General features: G+C 37.1%; 2 protein-coding genes across 2 annotated transcripts; both read right to left on the bottom strand.

The window, feature by feature from the left end:
* Positions 1–926: 926 nt before the first annotated feature.
* Positions 927–27,417, bottom strand: LOC136263182 (putative phosphatidylglycerol/phosphatidylinositol transfer protein DDB_G0282107). The gene is made up of 5 exons (XM_066057691.1): positions 27,266–27,417; positions 15,537–15,635; positions 10,958–11,083; positions 4,312–4,364; positions 927–1,148 (listed from the first exon to the last, which is right to left on the bottom strand). Exons 1-5 carry the CDS (start codon positions 27,375–27,377, stop codon positions 1,065–1,067), a joined length of 474 nt encoding a protein of 157 aa, XP_065913763.1. The 5' UTR covers positions 27,378–27,417; the 3' UTR covers positions 927–1,064.
* On the bottom strand, positions 17,837–20,984 carry LOC136263181 (uncharacterized). Its single transcript, XM_066057690.1, has 2 exons — positions 20,286–20,984; positions 17,837–20,232 (listed from the first exon to the last, which is right to left on the bottom strand). Exons 1-2 carry the CDS (start codon positions 20,465–20,467, stop codon positions 19,674–19,676), a joined length of 741 nt encoding a protein of 246 aa, XP_065913762.1. The 5' UTR covers positions 20,468–20,984; the 3' UTR covers positions 17,837–19,673.
* Positions 27,418–27,905: the final 488 nt, after the last annotated feature.

Here is a 27,905-nt window from a genome sequence, read left to right as displayed (position 1 = left end):
GTAGCCCCACAATTTCCCATTTTCTCTTTTTTTATATGCCACTGATACACTGCACATACAGCTCAATTCCTCTTTCTCTGGCAAACAAGATACATAGCCAGTACCAGTTCTGTATGGTTTTGTGAATATTCAGCTTAAAAGGTGTAAAGTTTTGATTACTTTTCACATATTTGTAGCAAGCGGCCTTCTTCGCAAAACCTGTTTTAATACTACTTTAATACTAATACTGCAAAGCCATCTATCTGTCTGTCTGTCCTGAATTCCTTTGATATCCAATGATTTTCTTACCACTTGAAGCATGTATCGGAATGGTTTTTGTATCAAACAAAGCACTCATCATCTGAAAATTACCTAGCTCACTTTTAAATGAAGCTTCTAACTGCTGCTTTTCGTCATTTACGGTGCCATTAGTGCAAGAGTGTAGACAAAAATTTGCTTGAATATTTTCCACATGCAAATAACAAGTAAACACCTATGTCAGTCAACATACGCATGCCTTTATAACACAGTTTTAATGCCTTTCCATTAATGTTAGAGATTTAGCTAAGTGGTCAAGGCATACACCTTATAAATGCAAGGTCTGAATTCGAATCCAGCTGGTGACTTATTTCTTGCCAACCTTTTTACTGTTTTTTGCTATATTAGAAGAACATTTCATGCTGTGTGAATGCATTGTGCTGATATTTAATGTTTATGACTTTTAGTTAGTGTGGACATGTTCCTGCATGTAGGGCAGGTACCAATGATAGTTATAATTAAATGTAAAATGTGAGATGGGTTAATTTCTTTTTTAATAAGGCTGTTGCACTTCTATCTGTACCCTTACAAGTGAACTGTGGAGTAAATTTGATAGAAGAAAGTTTGCTAAGTTGTAATATAGTAGCTACCAGATCAAAGGCTTATATTATACTATAACAACTATTACATAAATTTATATAGTTATTATATAAAGGGTCTACAGGCATGCATAAATGTTACAAACATATTGCAGCTACAGTACCTACATACATGTATGAAATGTTGTACATGTAAATGCAGCAACAATAATGACAACTTGTATTTTGTTAATAAACTGAACAAAATGCCTTGAAACAAAACAGGATATTGTGATTATCATCTGTAGCATTGAGTAATGCACCATATTCACCCTGTAACAAAATGACAATAATACACAGACTATAGATGAATAATTAAGAGATTAAGTTAACAGCACAAAGTAGGCTTGAACCAATTATGCCTAAAAATAATTGCAATGCTAAACACTTCAAACTCAAGATTATGCTTTGAGAGCTGGCTGTTTTATCATAATGTCTGGATATTATTCTATTGTAAGTTTCTGATTAGCCAAGAAATAGGGATGGGAGATAATTTAGATTAAAAATTATCTAGATACCTAAACAATGCTAAAACAGCTAAGCTGTATTGTATATAAAGGTGCAGCTATAAAAAGCCTGGGTGAAAAAAGTTGTGAAATCAAAGGTAGCAGTCATGCAATGATGTTGATGATAATAAATTTAATAATAGCATTGTGTATTATAATTGCAGCCACAACTGATTTCACAACTACATTATTTTCACCCAGACTTTTGAATGCTGCACCCTACCTGGCTGTTTTTGCATGAATTTTGAATTGTAAATATCCCAAAGCCAACCATAAACTGGCTTGTTTTTACACAAATTTCTTATTATCTACGGATACAATGATGACCATAAAAGAGTAATGTTTTACCAATACAGAAAAAAGCCTATGTACCAATCCGATACTACAGCTAAAGGATTTACACAATAACCAATAAATACTGATAATTTCTTTATAATTTTGTGCTTGCTTGGCTATGGCTATGGCTATGTAAATTTGTATTATAGTTAGGCACCGGCTGATTATGCCAGCATAATTTAAAGCATAATAGGTGACCAAAAGCATCAAGCATAATGCCAGCATAATAGGGACGATGTTTGAAAAATTAATTAAATGCGCAATACGCGCTCCTGAAAGAAAGCAAATATTCACTGCCAATAGTATAATTAGTGCATTTCAAATTTAAAAACACGTAATATAACTTATTAAATCGTTTCTTTGTTGGTTATTCACACTTTGCAGAAATAAGATCGAGATACTCTAATAGAGCAGTCACTTACTCTAATAGAGCAGTCAGGAAAGGCTGATACACTCTAACAAAACAGTCAGTTCTAGAGCATAATCTTGATTTTGAAAGCATAATTTTGAGCATAATAGGCTTAATTTTTGAGCAATGCTCAAAAGCATAATAGGTAAAATTTTGGGCATAATAGGCCGGAGCCTAATTATAGTGTATTTATTTGTGCTAGTGTTTAATTATTTAGTAGTTATACCATGGCCACAAGGGATTTGCCTGATATATATGCCCAAGCCCGAGGGCTGGCTCTTGGGCATATGTATCAGGGAAAATCCCTCGTGGCCATGGTATAAATAATATATACCACTCTGGTATGCTCACCTAATAGGTGAAGGAAGACAAAGCTGGATTCACCACATTACTTTTATACAGAGGTTTGCAAACATCGATTGTGGGTTTAAATTGTAGGCGCAAAAAAGAAATGATTGTGGGTTTCACTGGTTGTAGTGATACCATTTTAAGCCAAATAACCACTTCATGGATGAATAAAGTAGCTAACCTAGACATATAGGTTGTGAAAGTTTAAGGCATATTTTCATGCAGTTGAAATGTACTCTGTAGATACACAATCCCCACATTGCAAAAATGATTATTTAGTGATGCTTAGTAACTGAACTATGCATGCAATGTTGACTCACTCAATTATTTTGCTTTACAACAATGCCTCTAACTAAACCAACATAAACCCACAATGCAAAACTTTAAGCAGCTTTTTAAATAATCAAAGGTAACCGGTGCTTTGTAACTGCCTCAGCATCAAAGGTAGTTGTGGTCAGGGCAATATGTGATATATAACCCTGTGGTCTCCTTTGATCTGAGGTGTCAAAGTAGTATATAACAAAATAAAAAGTAAATCCGTTTCAAGTGAGGTATACATGATTGTACTATGCATTAGGATTTTTATTCTGCAGTAACTGTTCTATTAGAGTATCTCGATTTCCATGCAAACATACTAAGTTGCAGTTGCTGCAAATCCTGTACCTTTACAGGGGCGGATCCAGGGGGGTTCAAAGGGTTCCATGGAACCCCCCTTTTGAGAGAGCCTCCTTACTCGAGATACTCTAATAGAGCAGTCAAATCGAGATACTCTAATAGAGCAGTCATAGTAGTCTTTTGAGGAGTGGTGTAGCAAGCTATGTATCTAGTTATAAATAAGGAAATATAGTTGGTGAGGGCATCTATGGTGAGGGGCAGCTATTGTCAGTAGGTGATGCCTTTTTTTTTTTGGTATTCAACCTACAGCTAGGCTGAAGTTGCAATTCCAAAGTAGAACCCCCCTTTTTAAAAGTCTGGATCCGCCCCTGCTTTATGCTAGAATACTATTTCCAGCCTTGTATTACAACCTACCATAGAACTTATTGTGATGATTATGATGATGATGGTTGGCATGAGTAGGTCTTAATCAAAAATCACTACCAATACTGATCGGTATACCGTAATGACTATAATATTGGCTCCAATTCAATGGAATACTATAAAAGTTACAGTAGCATTGTATATCACCTATTGTAAATAAGATATACAAAAAACTTGCTTATCAAGATAATAGTAAATATTAGTAAATCAATCACAATCAGATGGAAAACTTGTGGAAAGGTATCAAACTAGTTGGGGAAGCAATAAAATTTCTGACTTAGCAAAGCTCTATGTGACTTTAGGTCAAAACTGTTTGCAAAACAGTCCTATGATGTCACATCATTATCAAAATAATGATTGTCACTTATCGAGATACAGGTTATTACCATTATTGCACAGCCCTACCAAGAAACAATAAATTCCTTTAAATATGAATTGCTGTAATAATGTGGAGTATGTTTGTTGTTTCTCTCAGACATATTCCATGTTTTATTTTACAATGATTCCATTATGCTGGCAAAAAGTGTGACACTTTTGCTAGTATATTATGCTCAAAATTTTGTGGGAAATAGCAGGCTCAATCACAACAATGACTACACATGCATACAATTAATTGAGCTTTGATAACTAATTACAAAGGAACTGCTGTTTGAAATCACAGGTGATTTTTAATCCTTAACTAACATTGGCTTTACCAATTCAGTCATTATTGATTTAGTTGTATTCCAGTCCCATGGAACTAGATTAAATTAGCACTGCATTATATGCATAATACAAGCATGCATTAAGTAAAACTTACTGGAAGAATCGTAGGAGGAAAGCGATGACCTAATGTTGCAACTTCAATGGGACCTAAAATCACACATATTAAGGTATAACAATTGAACAGATCTATAAAGACATAAATTTTACTATAACCAGCTGCTTGCAGAAAAATGAAACTTGAAGATTCATTTTCAGCAACAATTCTATCTGGGTCAGGGGGTCAGCAGTACTCAACCCCTGTGATTAATGTTGACGGACTAGGAATAAAACAATTAATACTTTGGTCTGAATTATCATTGGATTAAATTCAAAAGCTGTAGCTACAAGGCTAAATTAGCCAGCTTGATTAAACTTCAGTGAAGAAACTTTTTAAGCGGGCTGCACATTCAGGGGTGCAACTATATACCTTTTGTCTGAATACGCAATGTGATATGTGGGAGAGTACATACCTTAGTATGCTGAGTACATGTACTAGCATCAGGCATGCTAGAAAAGCATGAATGGTCTGGGATGGGGTATGCTCCATTTGAAAGTAAACCTTAGAATGTGATTTATTAGAATACTAGTGTTTCGCTTGACCATTGTATTAGGATGACTGCTCTTTTAGGGTATCACAATTTTGATGTATTAATATATAACATACAAGTGCCGTATAGTAAAAAAAAAAAACTTTGGTGAATAGTGTCTCAATCACCAAGGATTTTACTGCCAATTGTTTTAGCTATCACATGAGCAGACATAGTGAGACCACGTTGTGTCGTTGAAATCAGTCCTGCAATATTTCAAACCACTAGCAAGAGATATGTAAGAAAGAAGACACAGTTCATTGCCCTGTGAGATTACACGTATAGGTTGACATCTTTTAGTATACTTCCTACTATATAGCAAAAATCTTTGGTGGTAAAAAGGTTTGGTGAAAACCCTCTATAAAATATTTGCTGGAAAAACTTTGGCGAATAGAGACTCCACCTTAATTCCTCTTAAGTTACGCATTATATGATCACACGATGAGGAGCAAGCAAGTAAGTGTGCTATCTACATATGTATGCATGTACCACATGCAAGTGTCATTCAATGGTTATGAGTGTCGAGTGTGATGTTTAGTTAATATACAGTGAATTCAGACTCCAGCAATTTAGGCTGTCATGCATACCAAAGCTCAATTGTAAAGATGCTTTACATAGTTTCTCATTGTGTAGCGGGCAGAGCACAGCTGAAAACAAAGCATAATGGCCACCTCCCTTTCTGTTATGTAATTGATTGTTGGGGCACATGTTCTGATGCAAAATCATTTTTTATGGTAGCCTGGTACCATCATTTCTTTTAGTGCCGTATGCACAGGTTCATTGTCATAATTATGTTAAAAAGTAAACAAATAAGTAGAAGGGGAAAATTGGAAATTTAAGGATCAAAGAAAAAAGTAGTGAAACAAGGGATTATCTAAAAAGTAGTGAAACAAGGAAGGCTACCTATACCTGCAGATACACTAGTAGACATTAAATCCCTAATTTGGTCATGGTTACAGATTGAAGTTTAGAGATTTAATGTCCACTAAGTATATCTGTAGGTAAAGGCAAGCTATTCCCTTATTTCACTACATTTTTTGTTCTTTGATCCCTATAATCCAACTTAAAATTCCTGATATTTCCTTCTACTTCAGTTGCTATGGAAAATACGGATGATAAGCATAATAGCCAACACATCCACAGGGAAGCCACATCGTGCTATCATGAATCAACACATTGCGTTGTCAGCAAAAAGAATTGGAACACAAAGGAGAACAAAGATAATTCCATTGCATGTGTATTGTACGTAATGTGGTTGGCGAAAAGGCACATCTCAGTACGAAGCAACATCAAGCAGTAAAGAAAGCCCATAGCTTATCCATTGCTGAATTATGCCTAGCTGGAGGCATCAGTTAGTCAGCATAAAACCAGCCTCAAAAGAAAAAAAATTAAATTTATATATTGCTGTGAATTTATATATTGTTTTGTTTTTGTATTTGCTTTTGTACTTTATGTTTGTAACTCTGTGTATACTCTGAAATGGAAGAACGGGTTTTGACTGAATTCCAGAGTTTAAACAAATAAATAAATAAATAAATCAATCAATCAATCAATCAATCAATCAATCAATCAATCAATCAAATCAAATCAATCAAAATTCTAGAGAACTTTTTTTGTATACTGTAGGTTTGGGGTTGATCTGAAGACATTTTTGGGCTTGGCTGTGCCTAATAGTAGAGCGGCATAGTGCCATAGTTGTGCACTTTTTAATAATAAAACTATCCATACATGTTGTACTCCTTGTGACATAAATTTTTGGACATAGAGCCATCGCATATTTGACCTTTGGTGATCTTTACTGCCATTTTTGCATTGAAAATTTCATTGTTTATGTCTTTATCTTCCTCAGGCCCCATTTTGCACAGTTTCAAATTAGAGGTGCTGCTAAAACGAACTACTCGGCTTTAATTTGAAGTCAATAGGTGATTGCATTCCAAAGTTATGGTAACCATGAAATTCTAGGAATTACTTACCCATTAGTAATTTAACCCCAAGGGCAAAGAAGTTTATGACTTACAAAAATGATCATAACTTTGTAGTGGAACGAGATACGAACTTCAGCCAAAAGTCAATATCAAACAGTGCGGTAGTACTGTTTAAGTAGGAATCCCCTCAAATGATGCGCGCTGCCAAAAGTATCGCTGCTTAAAAACCAGCTTAGAAACTTATTACATGACGAAAATCACGTTTACAGAATAATATTAGTCCATCTAACATCAAATGTAGCATTAAAAACAAGAAAATGCTTACTGGAGGCTGGATATAGAATTTTAAAAATATTGTCACAGCTCGAAATTTCATCTCACTCACTGCCTCACTCACTCGCTGACCACAGTCACAAGCCTAGAGCCCAAACGAAGCAGCACACGGTCACCGTTTTACGCCACAACAGCAAACTCATCGGTGGGATGTGCCTTTTGGGGTTCCGATGAGTGTATGCCCGGGTATCACTCTTTTCACCCTATTTCATATCCCTATAGAACTTAGACAAAAAACTGTAATCAAAAAGGCGACTAAAAAGTGCAATACTGAAGGGAGATCAAACCTGGGATCCCAGTGTGATGGTCCAGTGTGCTACCGATTATGCTACCACTACTAGCTCCCTTGATTCCCTTCTTTTCTATCTTATAAATGTGACTCACGAAGTAAGCTGTATATAGAGGAGCTCACCTACTGTAATATCGGATGGGCTCCAATATTGGATGCCAACATTCTGCACATCTCCAGGTAGGCCAATGCTTCATCAACTTGTGTACCAAGTTTCAGATCTCTCGGGTTCTTGGTCTCGGTACAGCAGTCTTTTGAAGACAAGTCCGAATAATACTTAAAATCGGAAAAAATGCTCAATTCAAGGACAGCCATTGTTTGCAGATCACACTTGCATTAAATCAAAAATTGCACACCTTCAGATTTTAGGGCTACTCATTTACTTTCTAAATATGTATGGTTTATTTCATTTAAAGTATTGTACTGATGAGTTATAGACCAAAGAAAAGAGGCTGTCACTGGAGCAATAATCGCCCTAACTCAAAATTGTAATCAATGCTTTGAAAATATTTTAAAGCGGATAATTGCATACAATTAATCATTTACAAGTTGTCAAGCAACTATTCCAATAAATTCACTGTCCTCCAGACTTAAAGTATTACAGGAATACCAAAATCCTCTAATAGAGCAGTCAAATACCCTAATATAACAGTCACCAATTTTTTGCAAAAACGTGGTGAAAATCAATTCTACATAATGCTGATATGCTTAAAATGTGGTTCTACATACTTTTTGTTTTAAAGTTTTAGGCTTTCAGCTGAAATGATTGACTTTTTATGTTAGAGTGTTTGACAGATTTTGCTATTTCTGCAGTCAAGTCTGCAGTATTTTATGCCTTTATAGTGTTGGATTTGCAGGAACTAGAGTTTAACAACTTTCAGCACACAATCGAAAACAATCATCCACCTTGTATGCATTTTCAAACCATTTTTTCTGATTTTGAGCAAAAATAGCTAGGGCGATTATTGCTCCAGTGACAGCCTCTTTTCTTTGGTTTATAACTCATCAGTACAATACTTTAAATGAAACAAACCATACATATTTAGAAAGTAAATGAGTAGCCCTACAATCTGAAGGTGTGCAACTTTTGATTTAATGCAAGTCTGATCTGCAAACAATGGCTGTCCTTGAATTGAGCGTTTTTCCGATTTTACGTATTATTCGGACTGGTCTTCAAAAGGTTGCTGTCAGCGTTGAAACCGGGTCGGGTCATCCGGGTCGGGTCATCCGGGTCGGGTCATCCGGGTCACATTTTCTCCGGGTCATCTGGGTCTGACCCGGTTTACAAATTATCCGGGTCTGACCAGGATTGGATCACGTGAGACACGAAATTGTTCGTTTGACGACGTGGAAACTTATAAACGCTATCGCGTAGCTCTTTCGTGAGCCACGCCCACTTATCGCGCTACCAACATACGCTCAGCCTGAGGGGTAGCTATTTTTAGTAGGTGATGACTTTTTTTTTTTTTTTTTGGTCTTCAATCTACAGCTAGGCTGAAGTTGCAATATTTACTCAACACGAATCGAATGCTCAAAACGTAGTCTCGTTCGCTCGCTCGATACTAGCCGAAACATAGCTCTTATCGCACGCTTCGGCTTTAATTAATCCGGGACAATCCGGGTCACATCTGGGTCAAATCCGGATCAGTGGGTCATCTGGGTCAGCAGTAGTTACCCGGTTTCAACGCTGGTTGCTGTACCGAGACCAAGAACCCGAGAGATCTGAAACTTGTTACACAAGTTTATTAAGTATTGGCCTACCTGGAAATGTGCAGAATGTTTGAATATTCATTGTAGTTTAGGAGAAATAGCATCCGATATTGGAGTTCGTTCGATATTAGGTGAGCTCCTCTAGTAAGAAGAACCTAACCCTAAAGGTGAAGAAGAAACCAAAGCTGAACTCTCACCCTAACCCTAATGCTAATACTACTGGACGCATCCCCTAAAGTCGACTACTCGCGGAAACTACTAGACGCGTGGCCTAAAGTCGAAGAGAGAGAGAGCAACAACTACAGTAGGAAGTCTGGATGCTTTTGAGCTTAATATTATTACGTAAGGGTTATGAAAGGTGGTGAAAAGAGTAAAACCCGTGTACGCCCTGTGCGCCTTGTCTTTTCTTTTATCTTCAATCAGGCTGCTTGTCTTCTTCTTCATCCAATGAAACCATATCGAGGAGTTAATTTTCCATATCAACACTTTCTTTAAGAGATGCCACAAAATTATTTAAGGCGCTTAGACTACGCTATTGTACGGAGGTACCGGTACTCCACGATAGGTCAGGACATCACGCCCATTCTTTATTCTACGTATTATCGATCGAGACCACGATGACCACGCCCCTTTTATGCTAACTGTATTTGTGACCACAGCTTCAAGTTTGTAGGCTAATTCGAGCTCGGATCCGAGATTCTCTAGTCTAATACAACGAATCAATCGAAACCACGATGACCACACCCCTTTTGGGGCAAGCACAGATCTTTGCAGGCTGACTCGAGATACTCTAATACAGCAGTCACCCTAATAGAACAGTCACATGTTTATAGCTAGCTGTTTGCTTTATCAAAAGCTAAAGAAACTAGTATATTAAAAATTTAAAAGTGAAGTAGCTAGGAATCCAAGCGATAAAAAGTAGTGAAACAAGAGATGAACAATGGTAGCTATTACAGTATAGCTCAGTGGGAAATCCCTACTTTGGCATTGGACACAAAATACAATGCCAAAGTAGGGATTTCTCACTGAGCTATACTGTGATAGCTACTATTGTTCATCTCTTGTTTCACTACTTTTATCGCTTGGATTCCTACTTCATTTTTAAGTTTATAATTTTTAATATACTAGTAGTTCTTAGATCAACACTTTTAATTTGATACCATGTTTTAACGGTGTAAACTAATGCCTCAGGGAGATAAAGACAAAAATGATAATTTTCAGTGAAAAATGGCTCTAAAGGTCACCAAAGGTCAAATCTGTGATGGCTCTATATCAAAAAACATATGTCATGAGGAGCACAATTTGTGTGGAAAGTTTCATAACTGTATCACAAAGTGCACAAAAATTGACAAAATGCCCATTTTTTAGTGCCATGCCGCTCTACTATAACCAATGCTACCAGCTAGGAAATTAAGGCTGGTTTTAGGGAAATAATTTTGGCTGGAAAAGCCAAGTTCTTCATGATCCCTAATATACAGTACTACCATACTGTAAGATAAAAAGAACCCAGTTGATTGCAGGTAACTAAGCATTGGTATAGTTAGCTACAGTATAATATAAGAATTTATAGAATATAGCACAGTTATAGCACAATAATGCTCAATGACAGCTAGAGGTATATTTAGGAAGGCCCATTCAATACATTTTGATGGGCTACAGCATTTTTCCACTACCCTTGATTATGCATAAAACATAAGACTACATAAGTTGTAACATGCTATCACAAACCTAAAATTTAATTTCTACCTGATTTTTCTACACATAATAAAGGAGGGTTTCAACTATAGCAAAATTAGATAGAGGATATAGAAAATATGTACACAGCAATAAGAGTGCTATATATTACTTTCATGTTACCTGGATGGAGAGGACAAGACATGTTCCAAAATGATTGCAAATTGCACAAGTCATAGGTTTTTTCTGATATCACACGAGTGCCAAAGAAAGCTTTTTCCCTTACTTCCCCTGCATCAACTTGCTCAGCTGTACATATGTACATTAAATTTTACATAATATATTATATGTACATACATATACATACATACATGTATACATATAACTGGGTCTGAGAAAACTGGTATTATTGCCCATGACAACAGGTGTGATTTGTCATCAAAAACACAAAGCTACATGAATGCACTATCAAATTTCACTGTCAAAACCAGCTTGGCTTGTGTGGTCTGCTTTTGCTGGCTGCTTTTCCAAAGCCCAGTGACAAGCCATACAATAATAATAATAAATAATAATAATAATAATAATAAAGTGGTCTGGGGCCTTAGTAGAGCTATGGCCAGCCGGAGATGGCTGTATGTGGCTGTACAGCTCTGTGGTGTTGAATAAAGACCTGTATAATAAATTTTCTTTCATTTTAGCTGAATACTCCATAATTTGGTCTAATTCATCCCTACACATTCTGCTTTCATCATGTGAACAAACTCTTGCCCCTCCTCCACCCCCACCTAACACCCTTATTGAAGTTTGCCTTATACCTTGAGTTGAAACTATCTAAAGTGGTGGGAAACTTGAATTACATAGCAGATGTTCTGGAAGGCATTGGTGTAAAACATAGGCAATAATAAGACCAGTATTCCCAGTAGGCTTGTGCCAATTATGCCAGCATAATTTCGAGCATAATAAGCTGGCAAAAGCATCAAGCATTATGCCAGCATAATACAGGGGCGGATCCAGGAGCTGGCAAGGGGAGGGGCACAACAGGGTAAGTTGTAGGTGGTTGGGGAGAGCCATATTATCTAGTTCAGTGCTGCATTTTTGAAGCAGCCAACAATCACCTCTAGTAGTGTCTCACTGCTGATTTTTGCTATTTTGGCCTTTTCAGATGGTTGTAAAGTCTTAAAAGCTGCTTAAAGGCTCCGAATGTCTCAAACAGCAACACGATAATCATTTTTAGAGGCACTTAGTACACGTGAAGGTGCTAGGTGACTATTTTACAGCTAGTTTGACTTTGGTTTGCTTTGGTTTCAGGTGAATTTATAATAAATGCTAGTAAAATGTGCATATTATCATGAGTTGATAAACTGATCTTGGCCTGACAAAGTTTAATAGCTATTTTTAATCAGAAGCATGGCTGGCACCTCCACAAGGTGGGGAGGGGGGTTGCCCCAAATGCCCCATCCTGGATCCACCATTGTAATAGGACAATTTTTGAGATTTTTAAGTAAATTGTGCAATGCGTGTGCCAAAATACTGTACAACATGAACACACTGCACATTATTACTGCATTTCATATCAACAAACCTTGATGTACTATTAGTTTTACTATTTCTTGACTGATTATTCACACTTTATGGTAAAAAGATTGAGATACTCTAATACACTCTAATACAGCAGTCACTTACTCTAATACAGCAGTCAGGAAATGCAGATATACTCTAATAAAACAGTCAGCTCTCAAGCATAATCTTGATTTTGAGAGCATAATTTTGAGCATAATAGGCTAGAATTTCGAGTACTGCTCAAAAGCATAATAGGTTATTTTCAAAGCTCAGGCCTAAACTCCAGACATGGCCACATAAATGTAGTTTTCATGCACTCATATCTCAGCAATGACTGAACAGAATAGCTCATTTTTTTGGTGAAAGATCTCCAGAGTGGGATATCTTCCATATCGAATTTGAGCTAAGTCGGTCCAGTTGTCTTTGAGATATGTGCTTCAAAGTTTGTACTTAGGTTATTTTCCCTTACAAAAATTGCCATGACTCACACAAGCTTTATTGGATTCTTATCAAATTTGGAGGGTATATGAAGGATATTAATTATCCTACAATTTGTGTACAGATTGGTAGAAGTAACAAGCAATGTTCAAAAGTGCAAGTGTGATTTTTGCTATGCCTACAGGGTAGACTAAATGTGACTGTCTCTGGGAAAACCGGTCTTATCGCCCATTTAAAAGTATCGAGAAACGTCGGTTTTAAATATTCTGTGTGTTGTAGCTGGCCAATGGTGGTAGCTACGCATACCAAATTTTCACACGTTTCACAACAATTTCTTACCTTCCTGATCATCCACTGAAGAAGTAGTCAACAGCTACGTTTCCCGCCATTTTAGATAGTTTTTAAACCGAGGTTGTCTGTATCAGGCGAGCTCCAGAAGGGTGGGAGGCGGCCCTGGAAGGCGGGCAAGATGGTGTTCAAAAATTGAAAAGAGACGTACTGGGATGAATTAGGCCAAGTTATAGGCCATTCAGGGCTCAGAACTGGCTAAAATTAAAGGAACTTTACAGCACAGGTCATTGTCCAACACCACAGAGCTGTACAGCCACACACAGCCATCTCCTGGTTGGCCAGGGCTCCATCAAGACCCCAGACCACTCGTACGGCTCGCCACTGTGCTCTAGAAAAGCAGCCAGCAAAAGCAGACCACTCTACTCTGGTGGACTCTGGCAGTGAAACTTGATAGTGCATTCATTAAGCTTTGTGTTTGTGTGAAAAAAATCAAACTTCCTGTCTTGGGCGATAAGAACGGTTTTCGTAGATCCAGTCACAAATACTGATAGAAACAATGTTAAAATCAGCAGCTGACTAGGACCTACTGTGATTTGAAAATACTGAGAGTAGATACAAAACAAAAACCAAACATGTGAAACAAGCTTGATCAATTAATAGAACAGACAACAAGCACAATCTCAAAAAACTTGTCCAGGGTTTGAACCAGGGACCTGCACACCTTTATGCTCAAATCCTTTACCACTCCGTCAGTTGCCCAATTTCTACCTAATAAATGAAAGCACTTTACTGCACCAAAGTTTTATAATTTTGTAGATCTAAGGGGTCTGAAACTAGGCAAATTTTAATATTGTGTACAAGATTTTGAAATCTTAAGATTTTCTATTTCAAGATTTCCAAGATTTTTTAAGATTAAGAAGAAAAATAAGACAAACTTTGAAAGCGCATATCTCATTGATGGCTGGGCGGATACAGCTCAAATTTGGAATAGGAGGTGCCCTACTCCAAGGGAGTTTCTACAGCAAAACTAGTTAATTTCCATTCAGGCACTATTGAGCTACAAATGTGTAAAAACAGCACTTTCTTGTTTCCTGTAAAATGCACACACTTGTCTGTCGCGTGTTCGCACTAGCTGTACTTGGCCACACGACACACTATTGTGCATCCTGATCAAACACCAAGACCACACCTCTTAACAATCTATTTACTTAATCACGGTGACACACTCCATTATTATTGGCCTAGCTGTATTCATAACACTAGCTCAATGAAAATATGAAATAATGATCCCCCCCTACAATTGAAATAGTCTTTAGAGCAATCATCCTAATAGAACATTCGTACATGTATAGCTGTATGGTACGTATAACAAAAAAACCAAACATATTAGTATAAATTTAAGTAGGGACCCAAAAAGTAGTGAAACAAGAGATGAATGATGGTATTACAACATAGCTTGGTGAAAAATCCCTACTTTGGCATTGAACAAAATGATTGTTGTAACATGCAAATGTTAAGATTTTTCCACAGAGCTATGCTGTAATACCATCATTCATCTCTTGTTTCACTACTTTTTATCTCTTGGATCCCTACTTCATTTTTAAATGTATATACAAGATTACGTCAATATACAGTGGACTGTCCTTGAAAATAATAATGAGTCAGTGTAGGAGGGCAAGGAATAAACGTAGTGAATAACTATAGTAGAGCGGCTGTAAGCAAAAAAATCGTTCACTTTTTGATAAAAGTACCAAACTTGATACAACATTTGCTTAATTCATACTATTTCATATTAGATAAGGTGCCATTAAAATTACCAATCATATCACGCTCAGAAAACCTGACAAGTAAAATTAGTAGAAAATGCATTAGAGAAGCCATACAAGTGTCATGAGCTGGCTCAATAGTAAATATACTAAAACTTTGCATGAATGGCCAAGCAAGGGATGATCATATCCAAAAGCTGATCAGGGGAGGTTCCCATCTGGGTCATTAGCTTGTCATGTTAAAAAGCACAGGGGGTCATGGTATATGAAGCCATAGATGTACAATACATTAGATCATGCCTGTACTTTCAACACTGAAATATTGGCTTCATTAGAAGTGTATAAAAACAGGTTATTTTAACACGCATAGAATTTTTTTTCTGATTACACCAGTAAATTTGAGATACATTCATGCTATATAAGCAAAAACAAAATTTTTTTGAATGCACTTGTATGGTTTCCTGACCATCTAGAAATGGGCTTACAGCCTAGTTTAAAAAGTTTTAAAACATGCCTTAAGGCAATGATTTTGACGTGGCATCGTATCTCAAATGATTTAGTATACCTTACTCAACTTCCACAGAAAATTTGGTGGTTTTATCACAAAATGAACAATTTCATCAAAATTTGTTGTTATGATTATATTATGAGTTAATAGGCAACAATATTAGCTATGTATCTATATACACCACAGACACAAATCTTACTGAGAATTCCACTAATGTATACTGTAATCTTTTCATTTACTTGTGGTGGGTCAGGAGAGCAGGTAATGTGGGCATTTTTAAGCTTGTCATTTGAAGTGCCTAATAAAATTGACAGACAATCATTTAAAAAATATGTAAAATAATTAAAAATAATGTTGAATACAAAGTAAATAACTATATATATACATGTGTGTGTGTGTGTGTGTACCACTTTCACATCTCAGATCAAAGAAAAGCCAGTGCATATATATCACATACTGACTCAAAATGTTAACGAGATACATGCATTGCCTTAACAAGATATATGCACAGCTACAGTGCGTATATCTTGTTAAGCCAGTGCGTATATCTCATTAACTCGAGACATTGCACACCTAATAGGAGTGCACACTATATCCAGAAATCATTAGATTTCTTTTATGTTATACTTTATCTCTCTTCTCATATATGGGGAATCAAGCAAGCTGTGATTGTGGAATTGAATTTTGCCAAACAAGCTGCGATTATGGGATTCAATTTTAATACATCAACGGTAGTTTGTAAATGTAGTAATTAAAGTAACATAATTAACACTAGTCTCTTAAAATTGCTATATTTGCAAAAGTAAAATCAAACTACTGTTTGATTTATTAAATTAAATCCCACAATCACAGTTTGTTTGGCAAAACTTCAATCCCACAATCACAACTTACTTGGCTCCCTATATAAGAGAAGGGCATAGCAACTACAGATTTTGCCAATTAGGCGAGTCTGCATGCTAAAGTAGAAAATATTAGTTATACCATGGGCACTAGTGCTTTGCCTGTATATACGCACTCGTGCCCGTGGTATAACTATTACATATATACATGTAGTAGCAATACTAAATAAAAACGAAATGCTTGATGATTGATTATATTCCTGAAATAGTGCTTAAAGTTTTTCTTGAAATGTCATGCATACGTATAAAATATTCATGTATTAAAAATGCATAATTAGAAAATACGGCACAGAGCACAGAGGGAATGGGCATTAAATCGCATAATTAGTGTTTTGTTGTCAAGGTGTAGTTGACAGTGTTTTCGTGTAGTTAGTCAACGTATAGTTATAGCACAATAATGCTCAATGACAGCTAAATTAGTTTTGCTTGTACTGGACAGCAGTTTTGAACAAGGTTGTAATCAGAACACCAGCTGACTAATTTGTTGACAAGTGGCATAGCAACTAATTTGTTGGCAAGTGGCATAGCAACTAATTTGTTGGCAAGTCACTTGTGTAGTGGCTCACGCTGAACATATTAACTGGCATAGCTATTGTGTAGCAAGACGTAGTACTCTTGTGAAGATATAGTTTATACTACTGCTCCTGGATACCTATAGCGAATTATGGTTAATTCCTGTGCTGTTCCTGAGTGTAGCAACAGGTCAACCTGTGAAAACAACATCAGCTATTTTGGTTTACCACTGCACAACAAAAAACTGCTGAAAGTATGGGTACATAAAATAGGTAGATCTGACTTACCCATTAACACTTCCACCAGAATTTGCAGTGACCATTTTAAACAATAACGCAAAAAGAAGATGCTTGCACAAGAATAATGAATATTCAACTTTAAAGTTACCAGAATTGCCAACCAGAGTCACAGTACCACCACCATGCAGACCAATTGTTCGCCACCCATTAATTACAAAAAAAGAAGAATGCAGTAAAACCCAAAGAAGTTAAATATAGTGACATTGGAGTGAACACTGATCTAACATGCCAAGACCTTCAAACACTAGAGGAAACCTGATCAAAAACAAACAGAAAACTACAAGAATCAGAGAAAGCTTGCCAAACATTACACAAAAAACAATTTTTTTCGGCTGGAGAATATTCAGGATGATAACAGTAAAGTTAATTTCTACACTGGATTTTCATCATTACACTTGTTATTGGTTTGTTTTAATTTCTTGCGTCCATGTGTTAACAAACTGAACTACTGGGGTAGCACATCTACTGAGAATGATAAGATGACAAATAAAGGAAGACCACAAGCACTTTCACCACTTAATGAATTTTTTCTTGCGTTAGTACGTGTAAAATTGGGTCTATTTGAACAAGTCTTAGCAAATCGGTTTGGTATATCAGAGCCTACTGTTTCCAGGATCTTCAACACCTGAATTAATTTTCTATTTTTTCAGTTTAAAAACATTCCACTCTGGCCTCCAAAAAGAGCTTGTGTCACTTAATATGCCTAAACCCTTTAAAGAGAAATATCCCTGCACAAGAATTATTGTGGATGCCACAGAAATCTTCGTTGAACAACCTGCCATCACAGAATTACAATGACTGACATATTCCAAGCATAAAAGTCATAATACTTACAACGGTTTGATAGGAATATTACCATCTGGAGCAGTGACATTTGTGTCAGATCTTTATCCTGGAAGTATCTCAGACAAGGAACTCACCAGAAAGTCTGATTTGTTGCAACTGTTGGAAAGCAATGATAGTGTTATGGCTGATAGGTGCTTTGATATTGCAGAAGATTTGGCTTTATTGGGGTCAAATTAAACATTCTTCTTTTTATGAAAGGAAAGGAACAGCTAAGCAATTCAGAACTTGTTGAGACTAGGCGAATTGCTTCATTGCACATTCATGTGGAACGAGCCATGGAACAATTAAAAAATTTTCACATATTTGATAGGGCTCTTCCAGCATCTTTTAGAGACACAGCAAATCAAGTGTTTTTTGTTTGTGCAGTACTCACCAACTTTAATCCACCACTGTGTAAGTAATCAATGTATATATCAAACAAAAATTATACATAATAACATACAATGGTAAGTAGCTATCCACTACAGGTGGTATTCACCATTACACATACATACAGTAGGTCTTCGATTGTCTAAACTCTCAATTATGCATAGTACGAATGACTGTTCTATTAGAGTATTTTGACAACTATTGTATGTTCTGTTAAAGTAGAGTTCTGTACGTGAATGAATACAATTCTCCAATGTGATTGAATAATGGATGTTCCACTGTGTACACCCAAATAAATCACTCTAACTCTATTGCAGTACATACATACAGGGTGAACATTATATAACATATTTAGGCTTGTATTTAGGGCATACGATTTCTGGTAGTAAATAATTGTCAAAGAATGACTCAAGTTTTGAAATGCTGTCACATTGCCATGCTGGATCTGGTAGAATTCGCTCTATTGACATTCCTTTGGTGGTATACACACAAAAGTCACACCAATTGTATAGATCTGACCCAACATACAACTGTAGTTGAACTTGATGATGGTTTTTCTTTAAGGTAACTGCAGAATTTTTAACTTCACAATAGAAGTTGATATCTTGGCAAGCCTCTAATGGTGTAACATCCTGCTTGGAGAATGGGCATTTTATTTCTAAAATTCTGCTTCACTACACAGCCTGTCAACTACACGACCATCAGGTGATGCCCCAAGCCAACCATGTCTTGGATGGATAATAAAGCCACATTTTTTAACAGTCACTTGATTTTTGGATGCAGTGTACTTTTGTATAGCAATGGACTCATGGTGCTGTCCCCAAAGCATTGGTGCAGGTAAGGGATCTAATGGTTTGGGGTAAAGACAATATGTAATCAGTGCAACTGTTTTTTTTCTTCTGAATCAGGATTCTTCCACATTTAGAACCTGTTATCCACTTGTAGTGTAAGCAGTGCCATTCTGGTTGCAAAGATTGACTCATTGTTTCCATTTCTACCCTTTGTCTTTCATGAGGAGTAGCTCTTAGGTTAAGCTTAACAAGAAGGCATTGTAGGGTCATTTCATCACTTTGAACTACAGGCAAATTCATCATCTTCAAAAGTAGAACTCTCTTCAATGGATGGTAATAGTGCCCAGTTTGTTTCATGTTCACTTTGAGGTGGTAACGAATATGTGTGGTCATGCTTAATTTTCTTTTCAGGTGGAAGAAGGATGTCTAGGAAAGTGCTTGGTTCACCAAATGACAGTAGACCACATCTAAATTCTTCAAGAGCTTTGCTGTTCATTGTGCAGTACTCTAGTGGTCGAGGATCAAATACACTCCTGGATTTTTTATTACAATTTTCCTTCATCAGCTCGCACTTTCTTAATGAAAGACCTGAAACCAGTATGATATCCAGCTTCTTTTCTCATGGTATGCCCCAGCACTGAAGCTGGTCTGTACAGGTTAAGAAACCAGGGATCTTACCAAACCTGCTAAACTCTTCTAGAGCATAACACAGAGCACCAATATGTTTATAGCTAGCATGTGGTCCTTTACCAGCAGGACATCCACACTCAGCACCTACTATAGCAAGTATATCAGGATCTAAATGCAAGAACAGCTTGTACATCTTGTCCTTTTTCATCTCTGGCATGCACTTGGTATGTAAGTTCAAAACACCGTTAGCATGAGATATCATGATATCTTGGATGTGCCCATACCTAAACAGACTCATAGCAGAATTATTCAATGCTTTCACATCATTGGCTGGTTCACCATCTGCAAGAGTTCTCTCCATGAAATAACTGATCATTTGTGCATTAGTGAACACAAAAACATCTTCTGGCTGTCTTCCTAAATAAATATCTTTAAGCCTCTTCCAGCTATCTTCTGGAATCAGTGATGAAAAACTAACAGTAGCACCTTGACAACTTTCAGGGTTCACAACATCCTTATCCCACCCATTTCTGATGTAAGCTGTTACCCTGTGATTTGTGACACAATGTGTTAGCTATATACCAAGTAGTTTTCATCTAACCTAGCAATAAGATCAGGTTTTTTCCCCTTAAGAGAGGCTTGCCGGCATTGTAACCAGTGCTTGAGTTGTGGAATGGCTAAAGTGGATGGGTCTCTTCCACACAAACTAGCACCAGGCACATCTTTTTCATTGACCCATGGTAACAAGTTGTTTGATGGTAATTCTTCAGTATCACTTGTCATCCAAGAACACTGCTATTTCTAAACAACTTATGACCAGCTAGTACACAAACCTTAAAACTAAATTCCTGTATTGTTATGCAATATGTTCAGTGAATTATAAAACCACTAACATGCAAACAAGCTTAACCACAGCGTGAGCCGCTGGTTGGTTAAGCTAAGTGTGAGCTGCTACTTGCCAAATTAGTCAGCTGGTGTTCTAATTACAACCTTGTTCAAAACTGCTGTCCAGTACAAGCAAAACACTACTAACTACACGAAACACTGTCAACTACACCTTGACAACAAAACACTAATTATGTGATGCCCTCTGTGCCGTATTTTCTAATTACGTGTTTTTAATAAATGAATATGTGCCATTAGTACTATGCATATAATAGCCTGTGGGTAGTTTTATGGGTGTTTCTCAGAAAATTTCAATCATGCACCATCAAACATCTTATCATATCACAGAAAAATTCAGCCCATTCAACCCCAACACATCGGTATCGATATGAATTAATCGATTGTGCAAATGATATCAAAAATTACGGCCCCTATAGAGTCCTTCTTTTAACATCCAACACTTTGTGTAGCTTTCCTAGCTTAAAAAAAAACCAAACACTACATTATGCATATTTCTTGTGAATGTGAAAAAGACTTCATATTTCAAGGCCATGTTTGTCTGTGTAATCATATGTAGCAATATGTCATAGGGCTATGGTGCATAAGCAGCCTCTTCTGGGTGTTCCTGGAGTTACCCATTTTGATTTGACACTCTCAAAATAAGTTTCAGGTAGATGCTCATTATGTCACAAGTAGTTCCTCATTATACTTGATGCACAAAAAATGGAATTTTCAACTAGAGTAGGGACCATAACACATCAATAGAAAGTACTGAAACAAGCAGGAGTAGTGCATGATATTAAATCACAGTAAAACAGTGTAATTTAAAAAAAAAGGTTGACACCTGCTAAGAATGGCTAATGGCTGCATTCCACCAAAATAATATAATTTGTATCACTGATAAAGCACAAAAGAATTCTTATTCACAACTTCATAGTTTGTTAAACTGCTTTTCTGAATACTATGACAGTTTTATTATAGTAACTGACTACTCTATTAGAGTTTTTTGATCTTTTCTGAATTTTCAATCAGAAAATTAATCACAAAAAGGGCTCCAGCCCCCTTGCTCCCCCGGGTTGCTACACCTATGCAAGATGCCGTAATGGAAATGCACAGTAGGGATGTAACACTTTTTATTGTTTTACTATCATGCACTACTCCAGCTAGCTTGTTTCAGTACATTTTATCAATGTGCAGTGGTCCCTACTCTAGTTGAAAATTCCACAGTTTTTGTACTTTTTTGTTCACTTTTTTGTAAAATAAAATTATTATGACTGGCGAACCCACTCATACCACATCAAAGAAAGAAATGACACCACTCGCCCCAGCTATCAATTATCATCTGAAATATTACACTTAATTGTCAGCTATATTCAACCTGTTACACAGCATTACGAATCAAGAACTGTCCGAAAAGCATCTCTGCAATCAGAATAGCCACTATGAAAAATGTAACCGGATCTGCAAAAAGGGGCCTATGCCTTTTCAAATTCCTAAGTGTGACTATTCATATAACTCTTGAGTTTTTATCCTGTCACCTTCATATTACACTAGGAAATAGTGCTATGTCAGGAGTACTAGTGTAATGTCACCAAATTTCAGGGTGCTACCATATTCACAATTCAAGTTATGGGTTGTCAAGTACATGCGATTGGAAAGGCTATAAGACTCCTTTTCATAGATCGGGTCACAAATGTGCAAATAGGGGTCTTATAGCCTTTCCAGTTGCATGTACTTGGCAATCCATAACTTTTCTTGTGAGCATGGTACCAGCCTGAAATGTGGTCACTGTACACTCCTAACATAGCACTATTCCTGGATGTAATTTTAAGACAATGGGTTAAACACATGATTTGTTATGACTCATCAAACTGGGAAACTTGGAAAGGCTATATGACCCCTTTCACAGATCCGGTCACTAAAATGGATGAATGAAGGGAAACCGTCGAATGCTAGCTACCACCAAATTGACACTTTTTTCTGTCAGCAGAGATGAATGGGACACAAAGGAGGACACTGGTAAGTCCATGAAGAATGCATTGTACATACTGTGGTATGCCAAAAGGCATGTGCCCAGCTGAAGCGATGTCGAACAGTGAAAAAATCAAGTCCGTAGCCTTAGCCGTTATCAAGTTACACTTGTCTGAAGGCATAAGGCAGTCAGTCAGTTGTCACTAGAAAATTCTGTTTAATCAATTTTTAAAAAATCCATAACAACTTGTTGAAAGCATTTCGGGATGATACGAAGGCTTGTTTGGGCTTAGTTGTCATCAGGGAAAAGTGAGGCTGGTTTTTGAGTGATGTTTTTCATGGGCTATGCCCACACCTTTGTGGTCCCTACTATACAGTAATACCATACTGCATGATATCAAGACATGCAACACCCGTGAGTATATTGACAGGAAGAACGAAAACCCAATTTTCGCACCTCCGTAGCTCTGTGCTACCTTGATGAAACAAGATAATTTTTGCTGTGGACACTCCCTCCAGCTTCAGTACTCCAAATACCAAATTTGAGTGACAAGCGATCCCGAGATATGCGACTTCAAAAATTGGCTTAGTTTCTTCGTTTTTTTTCCTTCTTATTTTTCTTCCTCTTTTCGCACACTTGCAAAAACTGCTATAAAATGCGAACGCCATATCCAATTGCCTTAAAATTTGGCAAACCGAAGGGGGGTATGAAGGTGCATCTTGGTACCAATTGTGGCTGGAATACGATAAACAGGCAAAGAGTTATTAGCGATTATTCACGAAAAATAACACCAATATGTTGTCACGCCTACAGGGTAAACCGCTTACGGGAAGACGCTGAAAATCGGTGGGTGAATAGGTTAACTATTGAACCTCAAACCTTTTGTGGTTTGAAGGAAATCGAGCTAAAAACCAGGAAGATACAACGAAAAAGCCAACAGTGTGTAACAATTACGCAATCGAGATTAGCTAATAAAAAACGACTACTTGCCACGCCTACCAGATAAATCGCTTGGAGTAATGCTTTGAAAATCGCTGTACAGATGGAGTAATCATCTTAGAAAGGCTCGTCAATGGTGTAGAAGAATCAGACTTAAAGCCACGGAGTTATAACACGAAATCCAACTTGGTGTAGCAAGTGCAAGATCGAGATACTCTAATAGAGCAGTCAATCCTAATAGAGCAGTCACCCTGAAAAGAATTCAAGAGATCAGCTAGAAACAAGTAACCTGTATAGAAATCAGCTACAAAAAAATCACCCTGTAGAGAGTTCAGCTACAAATAATTCACCCTGTAGAGAGATCAGTTGGAAGAAGTTACCTTGTAGGGAGTTCAACTACGGAAAGAGATAGTTCAGCTAAAAGAAGTCACCTTGCAGTGGCGGATCCAGGATGGGGCATTTGGGGCAAATGCCCCCCCCCCCTTCAAGAAATTGCATACAAGATCGAGATACTCTAATAGAGCAGTCAATTACTCTAATAAATCAGTCACAATGTTCATGAGGCAGTGTAGCTTACCTATGAAGCTATAAATAGGATTTTATTTTACATAACAGACGTGATATAGTTGGTAAGGATAACTAGCTATTATTGTCGTGACCTTTTTTTTTTTTTTTTTTTTTTTGGTCTTCAACTGGTTTTCAGCAAGTTTTTTTTGGTCTTCAACTGTTTTTCAGAAAGGTGCCCCCCCCCTCTTTCCAAACTCTGGATCCGCCCCTGCCCTGTAGAAAGTTCAGCTACAAAGAAACCATCATGTATAGAGTTCAGCTGCAAACAAATCACCTGTAGAGAGTTCAGCTACAAACAAATCACCCTGTAGAGAGATCAGCTAGAAGAAGTTACCGTGTAGGGAGTTCAACTACGTAGTTCAGCTAGAAGAAGTCACCTTGTAGAGAGTTCAGCTACAAAGAAACCACCATGTAGAGAGTTCAGCTACAAACAAATCGCCCTGTAGAGGGATCAGCTAGAAGAAGTTACCTTGTACAGAGTTCAGCTACAAAGAAACCACTGTGTAGAGAGTTCAGCTACAAACAAATCACCCTGTAAAGAATTCAGCTACAAATAAATCACCCTGTAGAGAGATCAGCTAGAAGAAGTTACCTTGTAGAGAGTTCAGCTACAAACAATTCACACACCAGAGATCAGCTAGAAGAAGTTACCTTGTAGAGAGTTCAGCTACAAAGAATTTCTACAAACAGGTGACCCTGTAGAGACATCAGCTAGAAGAAGGTAATTGTAGATAGTTTAGCTACAAACAATTCACTTTGTAGAGAGATCAGCTAGAAGGACTCACCTTGTAGAGTGTTCAGTTACAAAGAAACCACCATGTAGAGTTCTATAATAAATATATGTATTATATATATAATTTGTACATTTATTGATAAAATCAGAAATATTTAAAGTATTCATCTGCTTCATCTTTTCTTCTTCCTGTGGAAAAGAAAAAAAAGATAGGTTAAAAAAGCCCCAAAGCTGGCCATAGGCTGACTTTGGGGTATAAAAGAAGTGAAATCTAATCCAAAACAGCCAAGCTGTAAAATAAGAGTGCGGCCCTCAAAAAGGCTATGGTGAAAAAAGATGTGATATCCATGGTGGCGGCCAAGAAATGGCTGTGATGGTAGGTTAATGGTAAAAATTTAATGACGACAATTCAGATGAATTTTGTGCCAAGACCAAGCGGCACCAAATTCACCGAATTGTCGTTATTAAAATTTTTACCATTAACTTACCATCACAGCCATTTCTTGGCCGCTACCTTGGATTTCACATCTTTTTTCACCATAGCCTTTTTGAGGGCTGCACTCTTTTTTTACAGTTTGGCTGTTTTGGATTAGATAGATCTAACAATGGAAATTCTGGATTGTTCTAGAACATTTTATAGCATGTGTTAGAAGTTTAAAAAAAAAGAATTGCCAAATAAAATGCAATGCAGTATAATTAACTTTTGTCTTCAATACTTTGTTTGTAGATAAGAAGAAATGTCAACAAACCCTGTACCCCTTTGCAGCCATGTAAAATACTATAAAGAGAGGTGCAGCCTTCAAAAGCCTGGTTGTAAAATCAAATGTGGCAGTCAATATATGGCTGCAATGCTGTTAATACTAATAATGGCTGTGTGCATTGACTGCATTCATTGCAGCCATTTCTTGGTCACCACCTTTGATTTGTAATTTTCAGCCACCTTATTTACAACCTGGCTGTTTTTGAATGTTACAGTTAGTATTGATAAGATGTGGACTTCTAGGATCATTCATTGGATAAATTACGCAAAGGAATCATGTATTAGTAATCACTCAGAATGAGGCATAGTATAGTCAAGGTGATGACGAGCAGGAAACTGTCATGGACAAGGAAACTGTTTAACAGGAAATCTCGTGTTGACAAATTTCATAAACCATACAAAATTTTGTCATTCTGGTACCTAGACATGCACATTATTGAATATAGTATTTTGTGCATGCATGTGGTCCAGTGTTGACCATTGAGTGAAGCACATGTTCATATATTTAAGGATTTGTCAAGTTCTCCAGCTTTAAATTTTTTTTGTACATGCATTCCTAAAAGGAGTATAGCAGTGCACATGTTGTACAGACTTCTTGCATACAGCTATAGTGAAATGAAGGCTCCCCCATACAACTAGCTGATGTGTCATAGCCAGCAGTGTATAGTGCAGTAACATTATGCACTAGTTAAGGGAAGACTCAGAGAAGTACATAGAGCAATACCTATTAAATAGTGCATGTGAACGAGCTTATGGCTCCACCATGGTGATTACACTATCAAGTGGATATTGTTTAGTTATTCGCTAAAAGTGTTCATGTACACTAATTTTTAACAAAATTCCAACTACTCAGACCATTAATGTGAACACCTATAGCTGGAGGAGCCATATAAGCTCATTCACTGTCATAGTTACAGCCACCAGTATGACTTCTCCAGGTCTCCCCTTAATGAGTGTATAGACCAGTGGTCTAGTTTTATTGCTGGGCCTCCCCTTAATGTATAGACCAGTGGTCTAGTGTTATTGCACTTATAGGTTTAAATGATATTTTTGTATCATTAGCTGTCCACTTCGAACATATTATAGCTATTATAAGTCCAGCAGTAAAAACGAGTCACAACTTCATGGCGGAGTATACTTAACCTAATTATGCATTGTGTACTATATAGCATTACAGTGAGTAGTAGCTATATATAGTATGTTCACGTTGAGCTGAATCCTCAAAAACATTTAATAACTCATGGATGCGATTACACACGATCTTGAAATTTGGCTCATTTGTAGTACTGCTTGACCTGCTAAAAATATTTCAAAATCTTGTTCAAATGCTTGACATAAGTATTTATGGCCAATCAAAATTTTCACAATACATTTCCTATGGGGAAGCCATATAAGTACAGTGTCCATTACAGCCCTTTCCCGAACTTGTAATGGAGCCGAACCGTACGTGTCTGTTGTTGACACCTTTGCTGTTATCAATAATCATCTGGTTGGCTGAAATGTTAACTCTGTTGAGAAAAAATCCACTTTTTAAGTTTTAGCTGTTTTTCAGTATTCAGCTCAACGTGAACATACTATAGCCTCAGCAATAGCTTATGCCATAGATATTAGCGCCCCTCTGGTTTTAATATCATGCTCATGTACTGTAATTTGATACTTCGGATAATTTAAGCATAGGTACGGAATATAGCTATAATCTATGGTTTAAGTATATCAATTACTTACCACACGACTCAGCAACGCACGTGGCTTGTGGTGGAATCCTTGACATCAGTGGACTACTCGAAATCGCCGCAAAAAGTGCTGCGAACCAACTTAACCGAACGATGTGTTTCATTGCCTTGAATGAAGATCACGTGCGGCGGTTTTGCCGTTTTTCGGAGAGTATCCGGGAATCAAGCGCTTTTGCGCAGCCTGAGGTGCAAACAAGAAAACTCCTTTACTTTTAGTGATCGCTCGTGGCGCAAGAGAAATGACGCGAAACCTGAAGGTAAATTCACCGGCAACACCATAATGCACCTAGCTGTCAATATTAAATTCCACCGGGCGTAGCTAGCTGCGTCTCGGCGTAGCTACGTTGGCAGTAGTGGGGGGATTCAGAGGTGTAGGAAGCACGGGTGCATAGAAGCACAGGAAGCATACAGGGGCGGATCCAGAGTTTGGAAAGAGGGGGGCACCTTTCTGAAAAACAGTTGAAGACCAAAAAAACTTGCTGAAAACCAGTTGAAGACCAAAAAAAAAAGGTCACGACAATAATAGCTAGTTATCCTTACCAACTATATCACGTCTGTTATGTAAAATAAAATCCTATTTATAGCTTCATAGGTAAGCTACACTGCCTCATGAACATTGTGACTGCTTTATT

The sequence above is a fragment of the Dysidea avara genome, chromosome 8 (assembly GCF_963678975.1).
Source record: "Dysidea avara chromosome 8, odDysAvar1.4, whole genome shotgun sequence".
NCBI classification, from domain to species: Eukaryota; Metazoa; Porifera; class Demospongiae; order Dictyoceratida; family Dysideidae; genus Dysidea; species Dysidea avara.
This window is presented reverse-complemented; position numbering and strand designations above follow the sequence as displayed.

Excerpts from the sequence above, each read along its gene's own strand:
- LOC136263181 (XM_066057690.1), bottom strand. The coding sequence starts at position 20,467 with ATGACAAGTGATACTGAAGAATTACCATCAAACAACTTGTTACCATGG. Across the intron at positions 20,233-20,285 it reads AAACCTGATCTTATTGCTAG|GGTAACAGCTTACATCAGAA; the intron begins GTTAGATGAAAA and ends CACAAATCACAG.
- LOC136263182 (XM_066057691.1), bottom strand. The coding sequence starts at position 27,377 with ATGAAACACATCGTTCGGTTAAGTTGGTTCGCAGCACTTTTTGCGGCG. Across the intron at positions 11,084-15,536 it reads ATACATTAGTGGAATTCTCA|CTGAGCAAGTTGATGCAGGG; the intron begins GTAAGATTTGTG and ends ACATATGTACAG. Across the intron at positions 1,149-4,311 it reads TTCCTCCTACGATTCTTCCA|GGTGAATATGGTGCATTACT; the intron begins GTAAGTTTTACT and ends ATTTTGTTACAG.